Raw genomic sequence first — 20337 nt, 5'->3', positions numbered from 1 at the left:
ATTTTCTTAGACTTTCACAAAATAAGTATGTGACGAAGAGAGGCTCAGCATTCCTACTTTGTCCTTGATAAATGTAACTCCTTTCTGTTATCATTCAAGGCCAAAATGTTGAGTCCTGGCTCTTGAGAATCTTTTGTCCTCTGGCAACATCTCTTTGTTCTACTCTCCAGCACAGAGCATGCTGTTCGGGTACACTAAATCTAACAGAGGAAATTTTAGGTGTAAACAATATATATTTGCATATTTGAGATAGAACACTGACATGTTTTCACATTATGACATTCTATTTCTGGGAACATGGTTAAAGCAGCATTTTTTTTTTTTCTGGAATTTTCTTGACATGATTCATCTTCCCTTCCTCATATTAAAAAAAATTAGATTACCATCCCTCCAACTGGACTGATGCTTTGGCTTATGATTCTTCAGGATTTGAATACCTAACACTTGAACACAGAGCTCACTCCATGTCAGGCACTGTATTAAACACATTACACACACTATCTCTTTAATTTTCTGATGTCATTGCAAGAATATTACCCCAATATAAAGTTGAGGTAATAATAAAAAGATGAGAAGACTGATTTCAAAGAAGTTGAAAGATAACTTGCGGACATTCATGCTGCTACTAAGTTCTTGAGCCTGCATTGGAATCTATGTTGGCCTGACTCCCCAGTTACCTTCCTACCACTATACTAATCCATGTTATACTATCAGTTCCAGAACTAGCTATTACTTTAACCTACTAGTCTTTGAAGAAAAATAGGTCTTTGTGATTTGGCCACCAGATAAGTACTACATACCTAACTTAGCTAATGTCCCTATAGCTCAGTGTCCAGGCATCCTGTGTTTTCTGCAGCTTCTCTCTCCTCTTTCTCTCTGCTTCCAGATCCTGCTCAAAATTTCTCTGTCCCTAATGTTAGATTAGTGGATTTAAACGTTCTGTCTTCTCTTCCTCCTTTCTTCTAAGTACCTTTCCTCTACAATTCTTAAGATTCTTATATAGCTTTCATATGTTCATATGAGAAACTCACAGTATAAATGCACATGTTAAAATACAATTGTCATTTTAAAGGAAATTTTGCTTATTGCTTTTCTTGCTATTTACTGCTTTCCTTAAACAGTTGTCTGGCTTAGGAACCTTCCATTTATATACTTCAGTATATAATTTTTAGAGTTTTCAAACCAGGACCCAAGATAGTTACCATCACTATAGAGTAGAGAAATATACTGAATACTAAACAAATGTTATATTCTTCCTACTTAACAATACTAAATAAATTTTTGTCAATAACTACTTGTTGCATGTCTATATGTCAGGTACCACCCTAAACACTACTACCTTTTACTCTTCCACCCAAATCTTTTTAGGTAAAAGAACATTTTAAAAAATTAAAAAAAAAATATTGTAGCGAGAGCAAGAGTGCACAACCAGGGGAAAGGAGCAAAGGGACAGAGAGAGACAGAGAGAGAGAGAAGAGAGAGAGAGAGAGAGAGAGAGAGAGAGAGAGAGAGAATCTTAAGCAGGCTCCTGACTTGGGGCTCAATCCCATGACTCTGGGATCATGACCTGAGCTGAGATCAAGAGTTGGATGCTCAACTGCCTGAGCCACCTAGGCATCCCAAAGAACATTTTTTAATATTAAAAATAAGTTTTCTCAGTATAATAATATAGAAACCCATTTTAGAAAAATAAAAAATACAAACAAAGAAGACTTAGGAAATATACACCAGCAATACTTTCAATACTTTGATGTATATCCTTCCAATTTTTATCTATATTTTTGAACTGTTAAATTTTTTTCAATTAACACCATGTAATAAACATTCTTCTGTTTATCATTGCTAAACGATTAATTTTGTGGGTGTACAGCATAGTTTTAAAAACAGTTCAATGTTGAATTCAGCCTATTGCTAACTTTATGTAATTATATGTGAAGACTATGTTGAATGCCATTGTAGGTATTTCTGTTATATATCCTTAGGCAGTTTTTTACAGTCTTAGAAATAGCATTTCTAAGGGACTGGTGGACATTTTCTAGATCTCAAAGAATTATCATTTAGTTAAAAGTTTGTAGTCTTTGCGTTCTAAGGAGGTCCTTCGTGTGTGAAATTTAACATAATTAACCAGTTAGCTAAAACCTTAATTCTTGAAAAGCATGTCTCCTCCATTCACTGATGGAATACTTGACAGGGGGATGCAAAAATGAATAAAACCTTGTGCAGTGCAAGTAATAATTTACTGTAATATGCAGATTTGTTATCAAATAGAATACAATGTGCTTAAAATCTGTACTGGATGGATGCACTAAGACCCTTAGGCTGTGTTGAGAGCCTAAGGTAGTGTACAAAACAGTGGTTAGTTGCAACATTTCTTAATGAGAAAAGAATGTATTTTTTATTAAGTATTTGGTGGTTGAGGAACAATACAACCCACCACCTCTCTTCCTTGATTACTCATGTTTCTCACTCAGAAGGCAGCGTGCAGTTTGCTTACTTTTAGCATGTAAATTTGGAGGCAATGTACCGAAGTAGAAGAAATTTAGAAATGACTGATACAGCTAACATGGGAAGACCAAAAAAAAAAAAAAAAAAATCACACTAACGGACAACTTTCCTGAGAAAACAAACAAGATGTCACTTGGGATAACCATAACGTGAACACTACGGTGTCATGCCATAAGCGGAGGCGGTACAAGTGTTAAAGTCAGCAGAGGCCTCCACGTTTCAACAGACGCCGCAAAACCTGGGCAAGTTTTCAGGGGGTGACACCGACCCCCGGCCAGGCCCAGAAGACAGGGCAGATGAGGACAGCCGTTAAGAACTGCGTTCGCGTCACGCCGGGGAGCCGACGCACAAAGCTACGTCCTCAAGCTCTCCCTCGGGGCCCCGCCCACTCCTCGTCCTAGAGCCCGCTGGGGGCCCAGAGAGGGCGTGGCCAAGGGTGAGGAGAGGAGACCGCGCAAGCGCACTCAGAACCGAGTCAATTAGCCAACTATTAATCTCGCGAGGGTTGAAAGTCGGTGGCGTAGGTAGTTGTCCTGGATGCTGGCGAGATAGATGATTTCTACCAGAGGAAGAAAAGGAGGCGGCGAAACTAGTTCCTCGCGTCGGTCTCTTTCGCTTTCCTTTCCCCTTACCCAACCCTCCGCCCTCCCGTAAATTAACCCGCCTTCCCTGACCTCGGTGACCCAGGTGGCCCCGCCCACTCTCGTCGACGTGATTCCCGCCGTGAGGTAAGCGCCGGTCGAATCCCGAGCCCCGCGGAAGAGGAGGAAGACGAGACCGGGAGGCTGCTGGGCAGGGCTTAGGCTCTTAGCTGAGCCGCGGCGCAGGGGCGCATTCGGGTGGTCCTCTCGCACTTCCGTCAGCTCGTTGCGACGTAGCCACCCAGGCCTAGGCCTCCTCATCTCTGCCGGGCCTCTGGCAGCAGCGGGTGACGCAGACGGAACATCATGTCGTCCGCGGCCGAGCCTCCGCCACCCCCGCCTCCCGAGAGCGCGCCTTCCAAGCCAGCAGCCTCGGCCGCCGGCAGCGTGAGCAACAGCAGCAACAAAGGCGGCCCCGAGGGTGTCGCGGCCCAGGCGGCTCCCTCTGCGGCCAGCTCCGGCCCCGCGGACTCCGAGATGGAGGTGAGGGTGGCTTGTGGCGCGGGGAGAGCGTGCAGGGGGGCGAGGAGCTGGTTCCCTTGCCCAGATTTTAGTGCTCAGACGCAGAGCAGTACTCCACCCCTTCGGCACTCAAACTCGGCCTCAGACCCTTTGGAACCGGAATGATTCTTTCACCCTTGCGCCCTTGTGCTTAACCTACCCACGCCGACTCCTATGGATTTCTGGCATTTCACATTTACATTACTTATCTCTTTAGCGAACCTTGCCAAATCCTCGACCCCTTTTATTAAACAGATGTTAGTGATTACTGAGGCAGAGAGGGATCTACCCGTTTTTGTTTTTTTGTTTTTTTTTTTTGTTTGTTTTTTCCCGGTGGACTCCCATAATTCCCTGGCCCATCTGATTCTTGGTTTTAGTTTCCACTAAACTTGCGGGATGGGCGAGGGAGATGCCCCTTAGTAGTCAGGGAAGGATGCACCGGGTGGGGAAGGCATTTAAAAGCTGCGCATCCGAGGATTCAGGCCTCCTTTTCTTAATCCCGGTCCTTGTGGGGGCGGTATCTGTTCTGGGCAGAAACAATGGCTAGAGCTGGATGGCCGAGTGCGCAGTGGGGATAAGCGGGGCGCAGCTGCTCCTGTGAAGGGAACGGAGGCTCCTCCCAAGCACTGTTCCTTTGGGAGGGAAGCGACCGAGGTAGCAGCAGCCGTCGTGGACGCCCATTTAATTTTGAGTCGGGGGATGGATGGGAGGATGGATGAATTGATGAATCTGGGGCGGTTAGCTTTCAGTCCAGCGCAATTCCTCTTTTGAGGCCTTGGCCTTTTTTATTCACTTATTTTTTTATTTTTTGAAAATTGGTACCGCTCGCTGCCGAGCCTGCTTTAAGGACTGGGGTCGGCCAGGGTATGGTGACAGTGCTGCGGGGGTGGAAAGTTTGGGGAGTTGCCAGGCGGGTCTCTTGGGTATGCTCCAAGACTGTGCGATGTCTGGGAACAAAGTGATTGCTTGCTCCTTCCAAATTTTATTCCTGGCCTTCGATCGGTTTTGAGATATTTTAAAGTCGTAGCCCAAAGATTTCTGGGATTTTTCCATCCTTAAGATACAAGGGGTGAAGGTAATACTGCTCTAAAAAAAATGATCTTTTATGCAGTATTAACAAATCAGTAAATGGAAGTGCAGTTTACCATTGAAGCGTTTTTGGCACAGCAGAGTTCTATTTGGGCACCCAAGGTCTAATCTAGAGTGAAGTAACATGTTAATAGTTTATGAGCGAACTTTTAGTGGTGAGGGTAGGTTTTTATGCAATAGAACATTGATATCCTGTACTTTCAAGTGATTTTAGATCTGTTTCAAATTCCTCACTAGTGTTGCCTTACTTTTCTTACTTAAGGTTTAAAGTGGTTCTTCGGATTACTAGGGCTGTTTAACTTGGATTCCAGCTCCATGGTGTGGGGGTTTGAAGATCCGTCACACTGAAAGCAGTTGTGTGTAAATGGACAATTCTCTGGACAGTGCTGTCCATAGTTTCTGTAAGCTTCTCAAAAGAGTCTCCATTCAAATTTTGGAATAACAACCAGTGTCTCACTAGAGATGTTATTTAAATATCAGAAAGAGTAATAAAGCCTAATTTGGCTTTTATTTGCTGTTTTTAAACTAAAGTGGAATTTAAGTATGGACATTCGTGTTTGATAGCCAGTACCAAATGAAGTCCAGGGTATTTTTATTTGCTCTTTGAGGAAATTAGTCTTCTGATAAGTAGAACCTGTGGTAGAACCCAGGTCTGGCTCTGAAACTGATCCATTTCCCACATATTTTACTCTCATATTCTTGCAAGAAGGATGTTTGACAATTTCGTTTCTTGAAGAATGACAGTTATTTTAACCTTCTCAGTACAGGAACATTAGTAATTTCATCTTTCATAAGTTTCTTCACTGACTAATTTTAGCCTGGATTTTTTTTCTCTGCATGTTATAGTGTGATTAAAAAAATTTTTTTAAGTAAATGTACTTTCAGTCTTTTCTGAACTGAATTTGGAAGTCATTGAGGTTCCCTGGTAAAAAACAGATTTGAGCAAAAATATGTAATATATTTGGCAGTCTTAAATGCCTTTTTCTTGTTTGAAAGTAGAATTTAAGGTGGGTGTTTTTCAAAATTAGAAAACAAATGAAATCTTGCATTCACGAACTTTTTTTGACAAGGCTGATCTTCCCAGAAATGTTAGCTAGCTTTCACATGTATTCAATTAAGTTTTCATTTTTGCTTGGATACTGATAAGTCAAGGGAGTAATTCCAGTTTTTGTTTATTATGATCTTTTTGGAGTTGTAGATTGAGCCTATCTTTGCCTTTTTTCGCTATTGACTAGACTGATTGATAGATAGGTACACTAAATGCCGACAGACTAGGCAGATAGACACACTGTGTATGTGTGTCATGTGACCTCAAGAGTCTTGGAGTCCAAATCCCCCCTCCCCCTTTTTTTTTTTTAACTATGGAAGAAATAATGACTACTATTGGAAACCACATTTTATTTTTTTAGGGTGTATTTGGCCTCATCCAATACTATTTTGTGAAGTAGCCTTACAGGTGGCTTTATCCTTTTTACTTGTGGAAACCAGAGATTTGTGATGAGCTTAAGTTACGGTTACATAGGTACCTAAAGCTCTTAGCAATGAAGTTAGACTAGAATTTAGGTCATTTGACCTCTTTACTACTCTACCACCTCCAGCCCTCCCAACTTTTTAATCACAGGTAGCTTTATTATAATACATAGTACCAAGCCCAGATTTGTACATTGTTAATGAAAATTATTCTTTTACCAACTATTCTTAGTTGCTGTTTTGATAGGTGAGTGGAACTTTGCAGTATAGTTGTTGCTGTATTTTGTTTGTGGCATTTTGAATGTCAGGGTGAATAAATTCACAAGATAGGATATTTACTACCAATTTAGGAATCAGATTGTTAAAGAGTATTTGATTTAGGATGCATGAAATTTTTTTATGTTTTTCCAGAAGATGGAAATCAGCATGACTAATGATGCTTATTTCAGGTTTATAGTTACATACAAGCAAGGTAGATACTGCAGTTTTATAATTAAAAAGGAACATGATTTCTTCTAATTTTTTTTTTTTTTCAACGTTTATTTATTTTTGGGACAGAGAGAGACAGAGCATGAACGGGGGAGGGGCAGAGAGAGAGGGAGACACAGAATCAGAAACAGGCTCCAGGCTCTGAGCCATCAGCCCAGAGCCCGACGCGGGGCTCGAACTCACGGACCGCGAGATCGTGACCTGGCTGAAGTCGGACGCCTAACCGACTGCGCCACCCAGGCGCCCCGGAACATGATTTCTTCATAGTATATACTATTTAATTTGGTTTCATAATTATTGAGTAAAAAAAGAGACAGATTTGTTGAAAGTTATTCTTTTATTCTAGGATGATGTAGATCATAGTCTTGTGTTGTTTAAATCTTGGCCAGTAGCCATGTAGTTTACATATTTGGGTTAAATAGGTTGTTTTCATCATGGCGTTTAATTTCATCAAGATATCCTATCAGGTTAGATAACAGCCATTTGAGTATCTAGCAAGTTTGCAGTAGAAATGTATTACTTAGAATGTGTTTTCAGCAGAAATTAGTTTAATAATGATGTGTTGACTATTTTTGAAGAACAATCCATGATTTTTCTTTCCTACCAGGAAGTATTTGATGATGCATCTCCTGGAAAGCAAAAAGAAATCCAAGAACCAGATCCCACTTACGAAGAAAAAATGGTATGCTCTAGGTATATGAATAGAGTCTATAATTACTTAAATTAAGTGACTGAATGGACCAAATTTCTGCATTTAATTTTTATAGTTGAGGTACAGATATTCAGTTGAAGTGTGTGTAACATAGGATACTGTAACTTTTGTTGTTTGCATAGTACTTCTATACAAATATAGAAGTACTACATAAACGCACAAAATAATATCATATAAATATTTGGGTTATTTTATCTCCCTTTATTTTATGATTTAGTATCAGAGAGTGGGGAGAGTAAAAGACCAGAGAAGTAGTTATTCAAGATGTGTGTATTCTGCATCTATTTACCATTGTACTCTAACATTTCTTCTTGAATAGTTCAATCCTTGTCATTGGTTTTTTCTTTTCTTTTCTTTTCTTTTCTTTTCTTTTCTTTTCTTTTCTTTTCTTTTCTAAGGTTTTATTTCTAGGTAATCTCTGCGTCCAATGTGGGGCTTGAACTCACAACCCCAAGATCAGGTGTCAAATGCTGTATTAACTGAGCCAGTCAGGCGACCTCATCATTGGTTTTCTTTAAACTGAATTCTTCTCAATATTTACCTCTAGCCCAGATGCTTCCAACCACTGTATTTTCATTTTTTGTTGGACATTTAAGTCCCTTTGGTACCTCTTACTTAGGAATATCCAAAATTGAATTTATTCTGTGCCTCACACATATACTTAGTGTTACCTCAATCAATGACAGTTCCTCTTAATATATACCCAAGCTGTCTATAGCAGTACTTCATAATTTTAATAATCTTGCAAGTTAAACATCATAAATACTTCTCTTTTTCCCTTATTGCCCTAATTCATTTTTCTTCTGTTGCATGGGTTATTTCGTTGGCTTCTGTATTTGCTTCCTTTCTTATGATCGGGCCTCTTCCAGATCTCTTCATACATTTTTCCAAATTTTTCAGTCTCCTAATCATTTCCTTTTTCAACATCATGGTCTTGACTAACATTTTCTTTTTTTAATCAAGCTCCCCTGTCATCTGCTAGCTCCTAACTATAGGTAAGTAAGTCTCAGTATCCACGCTTTATTCTTGAACCAAGGATACTGAATACTACTTGAGAAAACTGAATAATAGTGCTGATTGGTACCAAAATAAATTTATGGTTTTTACTCTCAGGCTTTCGGTATTTATTGCTCAACAATCCCATTTAGCCATTTTAAAACTTTACTTACTATTCTGGTTAAACTTTCTATTCCATTTCTGCCACAGCCTTATTTTCAGTCTTCCTCCACAAAGAATTAACAGGCTTTTCTTCAGTTTATTTCCTATTTCCAAACATGTATGGCCTCTGCTACCCTGTGTCATTTCCTTTTGTTTCAGAGAGAGGAACTGGTTTAAAGCTATTGATTTTAATCTTCCATTTGATTTTATGATTCATGTCCTTCAGGTTCCTAATCTTACTCTATTTTTACTTTTTAAGGATCTGTTTTTTCCCTTTAAGATCTCACATCATTTTATGTTAATATTTTCATTCACAACCAAGGTCTTTGCCTGTTTTTCCCTCAATGTTTGCCATAGTTATGTTGTTCTGAATGTAAATGTTGTTCTGAACTCCTCCTTGGTTCTTTGCAACTAGTTTATAATCCTACTACTACTTGAATGAATGAGTAGTGAGAATTTTGAAGTCATTGATCATGTGTAGAACTATGGTGAACTCTGTACTTAATTCCTTAAGGCTGTAGTTTCAAAACTTGATCATGCAGATCAAGTTTTGGATATTTTTGCTCTGATGGGTTGTGAAGCACTTTGAAAATCTTAAGACATCTAGAGCCATTAAAGGTTTTTAAGCATTAGAGATATGTGATAAGATCTAAGAATGTGGGTGGAGGGGACCCTCTTCTCTGTTGAAACATCATGTCTTAGGACTTTTCTGGTCATCCCCGTTAAAATTTTAGTGCCATTCCCAGTTCCTTTTATCCTGCTTTATTTTCCAAGCATTTACCTTCTGACCATCTTAAATAATGCCTTATGTTTATTTTTGATACTGGAATTTGATGAACAAATGTGCCTTTTCTGGTAGATACACAAAAGTAGTTGCTGAATTGAAAAGCTATTTAAGAAGATAATGTTGATTGAAAACTTTGGAAGAAGTGAAGAATACTTAGTGATTTTTAAATACTTCAGAATAGCACTTCCCTTAAAATGTCTAGCTCTGACCTATCTGAATTAATTTCCATAGCTTAATTTATCTTGATTCCAAATATAATTACAATAAGTGAATAGATTTTTTTCAGGCCCAACATCTGCTAGTTGCTTGCCTTTTTTATTATATACATATAAAGAAATGAAATACTGTAAAATACACATAAGTATATTATCAGTACTTTAAAATAATTTTTAATCTTCTTAGGGTACCTGGGTGGCTCCGTCAGTTAAACATCTGACTCTTGATTTCAGCTCAGGTCATGATCTCATGGTTTGTGAGATCGAACCCCACATCGGGCTCTATGCTGACAGTGCAGAGTCTGGTGGGGATTCTTGGTCTCCTCTATCTCTCTCTGCCCCCTCCCCCCTTGCATGTTCTCTTGTGCATGCTCTCTCTCTCTCTCAAAATAAGTAAGCTTAAAATTATAAAATAGTTTGTAATTTTCAAAAACAAAAAACTGAAGCTTGTCTTCTATAGGAAATTATCATGGAGAGAAGTATGCTGATTTCAGTGATCTTAAGTTTTTTTGGTTGAAATTCTTCCATTCTCTTAGTGTGGTAATAGAGAAGATTTCAAATGGCAGGTGTTAGAAATGAAAGGAAGAAATAGTATTAATAACTGCATTGGGTTAGTGAGTATTTCATGAACTTAATAGTTTTTGTTTTAAAGTAAGCTCTGTGCCCACCCAGCATAGGGCTCGAACTCATGACCCTGAGATTAAGAGTCTCGTGCTCTACTGACTGAGCCAGTCAGGAGCACCTTAAACATTTTCTTTCTTTCTTTGTTTCTTTTTTAATGTTTTATTTTTGAGAGAGAGACAGAGCATGGATGGAGGAGGGGCAGAGAGAGAAGGAGACACAGAATCAGAAGCAGGCTCCAGACTCTGAGCTGTCAGCACAGAGCCCGACGCGGGGCTTGAACTCACGAACCGTGAGATTATGACCTGAGTCGAAGTCAGGTGCTCAACCGACTGAGCCACCCAAGCGCCCCTGGTCAGGAGCACCTTAATAGATGTATTTCAACCTGATGCCTTTTTAAAATTTGGCACAGCTTAACCGATGAATGACCAACACATTTTTTTCCATTTCTGAATAAATTCACTTCTTTGAAAACTGTTTTAATTTTTTAATGTTTTTTGGTCAACCAAATTGCTGTATAATTGACACACAGCAGTTTTAATTTTAAGTTAATGAGGTTTGGCAAATTTATGCAATTAGTTAGCCACCTTATAGTCATGATGTAGGACATTATTATCCCGCCCAAAATGAGCTCTTGTCCTTATCCCCTTGAACACTCCAGATGAGCTTTCTATCTCTAGCTATAATTTCGTGTAAGTAAAATCATAGTACACAGTCTGTGTTTGTCTTCTTTCACTTAGTATAATGCTTTTTTATGTGTGTGTGTGTGTGTGTATATAAGGTATAATGCTTTTGAAACTCATCTATGTTGTTGTATGTCTCAGTAGTTCCTTTTTGCTGAGTTTATTGTATAGGGGCATGTTGAAGCTTTGATTTCTGAAGTTGTATTAATATTCTGATAAAATGTGTCTTAAAAACTTTTTGCAGCAAACCGACCGAGCAAATAGATTTGAGTATTTATTAAAGCAGACAGAACTGTTTGCACATTTCATTCAGCCTGCTGCTCAGAAGACTCCAACCTCACCTTTGAAGATGAAACCAGGGCGCCCACGAATAAAAAAGGATGAGAAACAAAACTTGCTATCAGTTGGCGAGTGAGTAAGAGTTTGTATTTCATAGTTGAAACAAACTTATTTTTGATAATCTTTATTAGAAACATTAAAATCACTTCATTAAGAATTTACTTCATTAAGAAAACTGTTTTAGGGCTGTTACTTATTTGGCCCCAGTTGTTGGCTTGATAAGATGTAGCCATATGTATATAAATAATTAAGAATAATGCATAATGCCTTAGCTGTTACAGCATTATACTGTTTATGGAATTCAGATGTTATCCATTCCTTGGAGAGAAAACAAATGCAGAGTGTAAGCAACCTGTTTAACATCCCTTAGAAGTAATTAGAATAGTCCAAGCTTGACTTTCGGTCTGATTTGGGATGGGCCCTAGTCATAATCCTCAAACATGCATCAAGTGGATTGCTTTTGTCTGAAGTCTGTGCTTGTGTATGGGATATAGTGATGATTTATAACACAGCAGTTTGTTTAAAATTTTTTATTATCCTTAGTTGTCCTGTAAATGGAAGTGCCAGATTGTATCCTGCTCTTAGGTGGTTGTTTAAAATGTGTAAAATACCTCTTAACATGTTTGGTTTATAAATACTGCCTTGGAATTTTTGTGCTGGTTGGATAATCAGGATGTTTAATTAGTAATAACTAATAGATTTAATATTAATAGATTTAGGGCAATTTCAGTTCTCTGGAATGACCATGTAATTCCCAAGGTGAAAAATGAAAAATAATCAGTAAATAAATACACTTAAAAGAGGAAATTACAAACTCATCAATAACATTAAGTTTACCACACAATTTACAGAAACACGGAAGTGTGAGCTATATCTTGAAGGGATTATGGTCAAAAAGCATAAGCATAATACCTTAATCTTACTTGGATATTCCAGTCATCTAATCTATCTTCTTACCCATTGTGTGTAATCAGAGTGCTTTTGTTTTAATACTTCTGAAACTTTATAAGAGACCCTTGTACTTCAGGTGTATTTAAATTGTTCTGACTTGAGCAGTTTCAGCTATTTAAATAGCATCAGATGTCGTGCTCTGGAAATGTGAACTACTATAATGGGTATTTTATAGTGTGGTTAATATGTGATGGAAAGAAACACTTGTATTAAGATTATATAACATAAAGGTATTCTATAGTAAATATATAATATATTGTTTAGCTTGGTCTTACTAGTGTTATTGGGGACAAGGAGTCTTGGTTTAGCACATTTCTTCTTTAACCTTTAGACCATCTTAAATGGAAATTTAGCTTATGTGAACTAATTAGGGTGATGGTACTGTCCTTAAGTATAAGGATGTGTGTGTGTGTGTGTGTGTGTGTGTGTGTATATGTATTTATTTATTTTAATCCATCATCCACAGTTATGTTCAGTTAACCCTCAATTTGAAGTAATAAGCACATTCCAGCCTTTATCTTCAGTTTTATGACCATAATAATCAATCATCTTGATAATAGCCTGTGAGGAGATTTTATTTAAAGAAAAAAAAAAATAAGAAAGTTAAAGTTCTTTCCTAGTTGGGAGTGCCTGGATGGCTCAGTCAGTTAAGCATCTGACTCTTGATTTGGGCTCAGGTCGTGATCTTAGGAACCAGTTCCTGAGATCGATGCAGTGCCCTGTGTTGACAGCATAGCCTGCTTGGGAGTCTCTCTCTCCCTCTCTCTGCCCCTCCCCTTTCTCTCTCTCAAAATAAACGTTTAAAAAAAAAAGTTCTTGGGGCGCCTGGGTGGCGCAGTTGGTTAAGCGTCCGACTTCAGCCAGGTCACGATCTCGCGGTCCATGAGTTCGAGCCCCGCGTCGGGCTCTGGGCTGATGGCTCAGAGCCTGGAGCCTGTTTCCGATTCTGTGTCTCCCTCTCTCTCTGCCCCTCCCCTGTTCATGCTCTGTCTCTCTCTGTCCCAAAAATAAATAAACGTTGAGAAAAAAAAAAAAATTAAAAAAAAAAAAAGTTCTTTCCTAGTTTATGGAGAATAAATTGGAATTGAGGGTAGATCTTTGTATTAAGATTTATAGGGCTAAAAGGAGGAGAAGTATGAAAAATAACTAAGACATTCTACTTTGAAGCACATGAAACAAGAATATTCTTGCATATATTTACTGCCTTGGTCTGAGTTTCTGAAGAATTCTTCTGAGAAGGCTAATTATCCTCTTCTTTCAAGCATGTAGTTTTGGTACAGATCAAACTAGCACTTAGATTTAGAAGTTACAAGAGTGGCATAATCTACTGTTTTCTAACTTAAATGAAAATATTTGTTGGAAGTATGAAGGTTCAAAATTGGAAGCCTCAGAATTGGAGAATTGAAGTACTTCTAACCTGAGCCCTTTAGAGATTAAGAAATTTGGCAATATTAAAACTGCAGAAAATTAGTTTTTAAGGGGCTGTATCCGATTCTCTTGGGATGTAGAATCTGGGCATTTGTAATAGGCTTTGAGTAGTTCTGATGAAATCTTGGATGAAGAGTCATTGTTTAAGCACTAAATTTCTGTTCTGCATATTCTGCAGCTTTTGCTGAAAGTTGTAGATTTAAGTATATTTATTTTTAATGGCATAGTTGACATACAATGTTACATTACTTTCAGGTGTGCAACAGTGATTCCACAACTCTATACATTATGCTATATTATTATCACAGTGAAAGTCACAGTTATATTTTTAATTTTTATTTTTGAGTATAGCTGACATACAGTTGACATTAGTTTTGGGTGTACAGCTTAATGATTGGACAGATTTATACATTATGCTGTGTTCCCCATAAGTATAGTTACCATCGGTTCCATTGCATCACTGTACAGTATTATTGATTGTGTTCCTGTGCTCTGCTTTTTCTTTCTGTGACCTACTCACAGCATAACTGGAGGCCTATATGTCTCCCCCATTCATCCATTTTGTCCAGTGCCCCACCCTTTTTTCCTCTGGCAACTCAGTTCTCTGTATTTACAGTTCTGATTTTGCTTTTTGTTTGTTTATTTCTTATTTATTTTTTTAGGTTTCATTTATGAGTGAAGTCATATGGTATTTGTCTTTCTCAGTCTTATTTCACTTAACATAATACCCTCTAGGTCCAACCATATTGTCTCAGATGGCACAATCTTATCCTTTTGAAAGTTGTAGTTTTTAAAATGTGATTTCTGGAGCTTTTTTTTTTTTTTTTTTTTTCTTTTTCCTGGTGGAAATACTTTAAAATATAACTTCAAATTACAAATTATGAAATTTTTCTGACTGTGTAGTTCCTTGAAATGAGATTATCACATTACTTCAGGTGTTACACTGTTGTAATAATTGCATTGTATGTAGAAAGCCATGTAAAATATTTCAGGTTTAAATTTACTAATATCTATTGTTCCACTTTTCTGGTCTTAATGTAAATGCCTCTTAAAAATTATTGTGGAATCTTGGTCAGCCACTTGACTATTATGTTGAAATAGTAGCTGGTAGTTAAAACTAAAGTGCTAATCAGTTGATTTTATCATGAACTTGACAGCTACCGACATCGTAGAACTGAGCAAGAGGAGGATGAAGAACTCTTAACCGAAAGCTCTAAAGCAACCAATGTTTGCACTAGATTTGAAGACTCTCCATCATGTATGTTATACATATTTATAACTACTTGATTTTTTCCAGAATCCCCTTTGAAACATTCTTTGGTTAATGTTTTGGATTTGTTTTGATTGTAATTTATAAAGGGAATTTTTAGTAATCTTTTGAAATTTATTGAATGTGAAATTTCAGATTTTTTTTGGATGGGAGTGGTAGCATATTAATAGCAATGCTGTATTTCAAAGGGGCATAAAATGCCATTGTGTTTGTTGTTGCCTGAATGTATGTGTAAAACTAGAAATGGATTTTGCCTTGTTTTTGCCCCAGATAAGAAAACTTAATGTGTAAAGAAAAGCACTTCATGAACACTTTGGTTAACTGATCTCAGGATTTTGTGTTAAGTTAGTTTAAAATTTTTTTCTGAAACATTTGTTTTTGTTTTTTTTTTTTTTCAATGTTTATTTATTTTTGGGACAGAGAGAGACAGAGCATGAACGGGGGAGGGGCAGAGAGAGAAGGAGACACAGAATCAGAAACAGGCTCCAGGCTCTGAGCCATCAGCCCAGAGCCCGACGCGGGGCTCGAACTCCTGGACCGCGAGATCGTGACCTGGCTGAAGTCGGACGCTTAACTGACTGCGCCACCCAGGCGCCCCTGAAACATTTGTTTTTTAATGGTTTTCCTAAAGAAAACCTGGTTAACCAGATTTAAGTTTTACATATATATAATTTTGTCTGGTGGCATGTTTGTCTTTACTGAAGCCTGATAGTTTTTTGTTTTTTTTTTGTTTTTTTTCCTGATCTCCTTTCTCTTACTACTGGATAACTTGTTTGTGTGGTCATAATGGTTGTTAACCAACAGCAAAACTTTATAAAGGTCACTATAGGACCTACAGTTTGGACTTGTTATTTAAATTAACTGTAATTTTAACTCTTAGCAAGTTGAACTTCAGACAAGACAGGATCTGGTTAGAAATTCAGCGATCTGTTTAAAGTATGTATTTTCAGGGGTTTTTTTGGGCTGTGGAATACCCAGTTTCCATTTCTTTTCATGAAGTTAGAAAATAGAGCCAGGTGTTTGGAGCAAGGGGAGAAGGAAATTTGAATTATTTGGGTTGTTTCTTTCTCACATTTCTACATTGTAGCTAGTTTCCCCAGAAAGCAGTGGTTTTTGAAAGACGATAGGGTATATAGATGTGCATATTTAAAAAAAAAATCTGGTGATTATGATGTATATACTTAGTAATTTTTCTGGGGTGGGAAATGTGTAGTAAACCCCAGAAGAGATATTGTCTCTTTTGAGCCTGTTAAAAAAGTAACTTATAAAAGGTAAAGGAAAAACAATTTCTGTATATCTTGTCTTATTTCCCCTTTGTTAGGAGGAAAACTAAATCCCCAGAGAATGTCTATGGGTTATCATGGAAGGTGAAAACACTTGGTTTAAAAACATTTGTGATAACATTAAAAAAAGGATATAAAGAGCAAAGAGAGTCTCTAGTACCAATATATATTGGTAACGTAAGAACTGAGTGATTGGGGTAGGTAATCCGATGCTTTACAGTCATGTTTTTTGCACTTGGTTATTCTCCTTATCCGTCCGCTCCTTCTCGGCTCCAGATCACAGTGGTTGCTTCTAATGACTTGCAAATTGAAGACAGGAAAGTCACAGAGTAAACCTGTGCAAGTCCAAGTTAAACCCAAGTATCAGATGAAAGGGACAGCCTTTCTTTATTTCTTGTGTCTTTAAAATGTGCATTGTGTTTTCTCTCTTATTCTCAGATGTAAAATGGGGTAAACTGAGAGATTATCAGGTCCGAGGATTGAATTGGCTCATTTCTTTGTATGAGAATGGCATCAATGGTATCCTTGCAGATGAAATGGTATGTGTTTCATAGTTTTTTAGAAGGCCATATTTTTGTAATTGAAAATCCTTTGTACCATGAAATTTATACAAGTTAAGACAGTAGAACATAATTTTTGTTGATTACAATCTAGAACTGTTAGCAAACTAAACTCTGTCAGACTTGGCTTTAGTTGCAGAAGCAGAATCTATACTTCAGTTGTGAGGAATTATTATTTATAAAAGTGTAATAAATTTGAAAGTAATACATTTTGAGAAACATGTTTTTGACAGACTTTTGTAATAAAATGTTTTGGCTGTTTCCCTCCACTTCTGTAAAACACAAGTGAGGCTCATTGATTTCTCATCAATGAATATTTTCTCAGTGTGGCAGCTTGTATAATTCTGTCTCAAAACATTTACCTCGTTTACTGCTTATTAGTTATGTAGTGAAATGTTTCAAAATTTCCATACAGCGATAGTGCTAAAACACTTAATTGCATGGAGTCAAAAGAAATGGGTCTTACTTCTAGCCCCGCTATGCGACTTTGGGAAAGTCACTTAAACTTCTGGGCCTTATGGGCATGGTAGTAGTACCTCCTTATAGACCTCTGAAGATTAAAAAACAACACTGCTGAGCTTGACACATATCATGTGCTTGCAATTTGTTAGTTATTACAAACACAGCTTTGCTTTTGAATATTTTTGTATGTCAGGAAATACAAATATGGATGTCTACTTTGTTTTTGTTTTTCATTGCTTTGTGGTTACTCTTTCAGGGCTTGGGAAAGACTCTTCAAACAATTTCTCTTCTTGGGTACATGAAACACTATAGAAACATTCCCGGTCCTCATATGGTTTTGGTTCCTAAGTCTACATTACACAACTGGATGAGTGAATTCAAAAGATGGGTACCAACACTTAGATCTGTTTGCTTGATAGGAGATAAAGAACAAAGAGTAAGCTTTTCATGTTCCTTTACATTTTTGATATTAAAACAGTTTGAATTTAGGTTTAGGGGAGGGGGGTAACTAGAAGAGGATAAAAGAGAAGGAGTCCAATAGTAAACTTGGGTCTTCACAAATATTCGTAATTTACAGATGTCATATTATCTTGGTGGTCAAGAATCCTACTGGGGAAAGGAGTTGTAGACTGTATGATGCCATATGAATATAGTTTCTTTTATTTTGAGATTGGTTGTATAAAATCAAAGGGCATGTTCTCATTCTAGAAGCAAAATCCTTGTTTAAAGAAGTTTTGAGTTTGAGAAGTGGTTGGAAATTTGAGGAGCCAGATTTTGTTTAGATTGATATGCATAATGGTAATTAATAGTCACGGTATTTTTTAAAGATGGATTGAGCCAATCGCAGTATTTTAGTTAGCTGGTGTGGTATTTATTGAAATAAGTTAAAATGTTGGTTAGTTGAAATTTTTTGGAAGGAAATAATGATACTTTTGAGAATATAAAGTTCAGATTTTAAAGTGTACTATGTTAAAAGTAAATGTACTTAATTTTGTTTCCTCTTCATTTAGCAATCAGTGATGATTCTAGATTTGTTTTTCTCTTTGTATAGTTATTTTGGGTATTTTAAGTTACCAAATTGCTTTTTATGTTTTGGAGCCCAATTTAAACCACTTTTTGCTTTACTTTCTTGTAAAATAAGACTTACAATAGCAAAGCCTTAATAGATTGTAAATATGAAAGGAGTGAAAATGGTTACTGCAAACCATCCTTGAGTCTTCACTTTATGGCACAAACCATACACTCCTTTGCCTAAACCTGTCTCTCCTAAGAATTTTAGCACCTGTTGGAAATGAAAAAAGACATTTAAGAGTTATTTAGTTTATTGAATTTTGCACTGATCAATTTGTCAATTATTTTTTTACTAAATGGCTCTGACACTGAAAAATGATTAGTGAAAATGATTAATGAAGTTAGTTTGAGCCATTTCTGGATGCTTGCATACTATAGGTAACTATCTCTTTTTAATATTTCTACCCTCTTTTATGTATTAGATTACTTGTCATCAATAAATTTAATGTATAGTTTATTTCTGCTTGATGTAATTTTTTTCTCTTGCTGCACAGGCTGCTTTTGTCAGAGATGTTTTATTACCAGGAGAATGGGATGTATGTGTAACATCTTATGAAATGCTTATAAAAGAGAAGTCTGTTTTCAAAAAATTTAATTGGAGATACTTAGTTATAGATGAAGCTCACAGGATCAAAAATGAAAAATCCAAGGTAATTTGGTATTTGGAAATGAAAATCATTTGTACCTTCATTTAGAATTTGATCAATATGTAGAATCTTCTAATGATGAATTTGGTTCTTTTAGTTGTCAGAAATAGTGAGGGAATTCAAGACTACAAATCGACTATTATTAACTGGAACACCTCTTCAAAACAACTTGCACGAGCTCTGGTCACTTCTTAATTTTTTGTTGCCAGATGTCTTTAATTCAGCAGACGTAAGTATGTCTTACCGTTTGGTTGGAATGTTAATGTTTTTGTTTAGTGCTATACATTTTTATAGTAAAATTGACCTTTCAGCCCTGCTTGAGATAATTGTTAATTTTTCATCTTTTATATGGCCTGGTGTAACCTACCAAATTTTTTCTATGCCTCCTGAGAGTTTACTTGTGTCTTTGGGTTTCTTTTTTTTTTTTTTTAACTTCTTTTTTTAAAGTTTATTTATTTTTGAGGGAGGGAGGGAGAGAGAGAGAACACGAGCTGGGGAAGGGCAGAGAGAGAGAGAGGGAGACACAGAATCTGAAACAGACTCCAGGCTCCCAACTGTCAGCACAGAGCCCTACATAGGGCTCAAACACACAAACAGTGACATCATGACTTGAGCCGAAGTTTCATGCTCAACCAACGGAGCCACCCAGACAAATATCATTTTACAAACCATTGTTTTCCCCCTCTGGAATATCATAGATTCATATACCAAACAGGTAGTCACGGCCTGAATTTCAGCGGCTGTCGGTGGACTGCCTGTGTTCTTAAGTACTGCTCAGGTTATACCCCAGGTGAATTTGTGAGCTTCACATTGCTTGTGTTTTAAGTCCCATAAATGTACTCTTCCCAAGATTGTCTTCAAATTCGGTAAAACCTGTCTAGCCATCTTTTTTTATGGTCTGACAAACATTGAACCTAAACGTTACCTTTTAATAGATTATTTGCACTCATAAAAATGGTTAGGTACTCAAACTATTGGCTGTACCTAAGAATATAATATGTATATTGAAAGTCTATGCCGTTTGTAATTTCAGTGTTTTGCTGAACCAGAGTTCATTTGTTCATTTTTTAACTTTGTTTCCATGGCTGGAGAGAGCAAGAGATACAGAGAGCGTGCGCGCGAGCGTGTGCGTGCGTGTGTGCGTGCGCACGAGCGTGTGCGTGCGTGCGTGTGTGTGTGTGTGTGGCTTTGAAGAACTCAATTAAGTTCCAAAAGGGATAATTTTGGATTGTTGTGTTAAGGATCATTTTAAAAGAATAGAGAAATTTGTGTTCTTGGAAGACATTTAACTCAGAAAAATACTTTAGTTCTGCTTTTATGTATTTAGACGCTTTTGTTTGAGATCATTTCTTTTTCTTAGTGCATTGATACTTTGTTTAGCAATAAGTTAAAGTTTTCTTGTAGTTAACACCGTTAATTCTAAGATTATGCTTACTAACAGAGCACAAATATGTA

At 37.2% G+C, this 20337-nt stretch overlaps 1 protein-coding gene across 1 annotated transcript in view; it reads left to right on the top strand.

The window, feature by feature from the left end:
- Positions 1–3000: 3000 nt before the first annotated feature.
- Positions 3001–20337, top strand: part of SMARCA5 (SWI/SNF related, matrix associated, actin dependent regulator of chromatin, subfamily a, member 5) — a 38830-nt gene continuing 21493 nt past the window's right edge. The window contains exons 1-8 of the mRNA XM_047856351.1: positions 3001–3629; positions 7303–7377; positions 11116–11282; positions 14747–14847; positions 16581–16681; positions 17421–17600; positions 18730–18885; positions 18980–19111. Coding sequence (XP_047712307.1) covers positions 3453–3629; positions 7303–7377; positions 11116–11282; positions 14747–14847; positions 16581–16681; positions 17421–17600; positions 18730–18885; positions 18980–19111 — 1089 coding nt within the window. The 5' untranslated portion in view covers positions 3001–3452. The remainder of the gene's footprint in view (positions 3630–7302; positions 7378–11115; positions 11283–14746; positions 14848–16580; positions 16682–17420; positions 17601–18729; positions 18886–18979; positions 19112–20337) is intronic.

This window comes from Prionailurus viverrinus, chromosome B1, assembly GCF_022837055.1.
Source record: "Prionailurus viverrinus isolate Anna chromosome B1, UM_Priviv_1.0, whole genome shotgun sequence".
Classification (NCBI taxonomy): Eukaryota; Metazoa; Chordata; class Mammalia; order Carnivora; family Felidae; genus Prionailurus; species Prionailurus viverrinus.
Note: the sequence above shows the minus strand (reverse complement) of the source record. Positions and strands in the feature narration are given on the sequence as shown.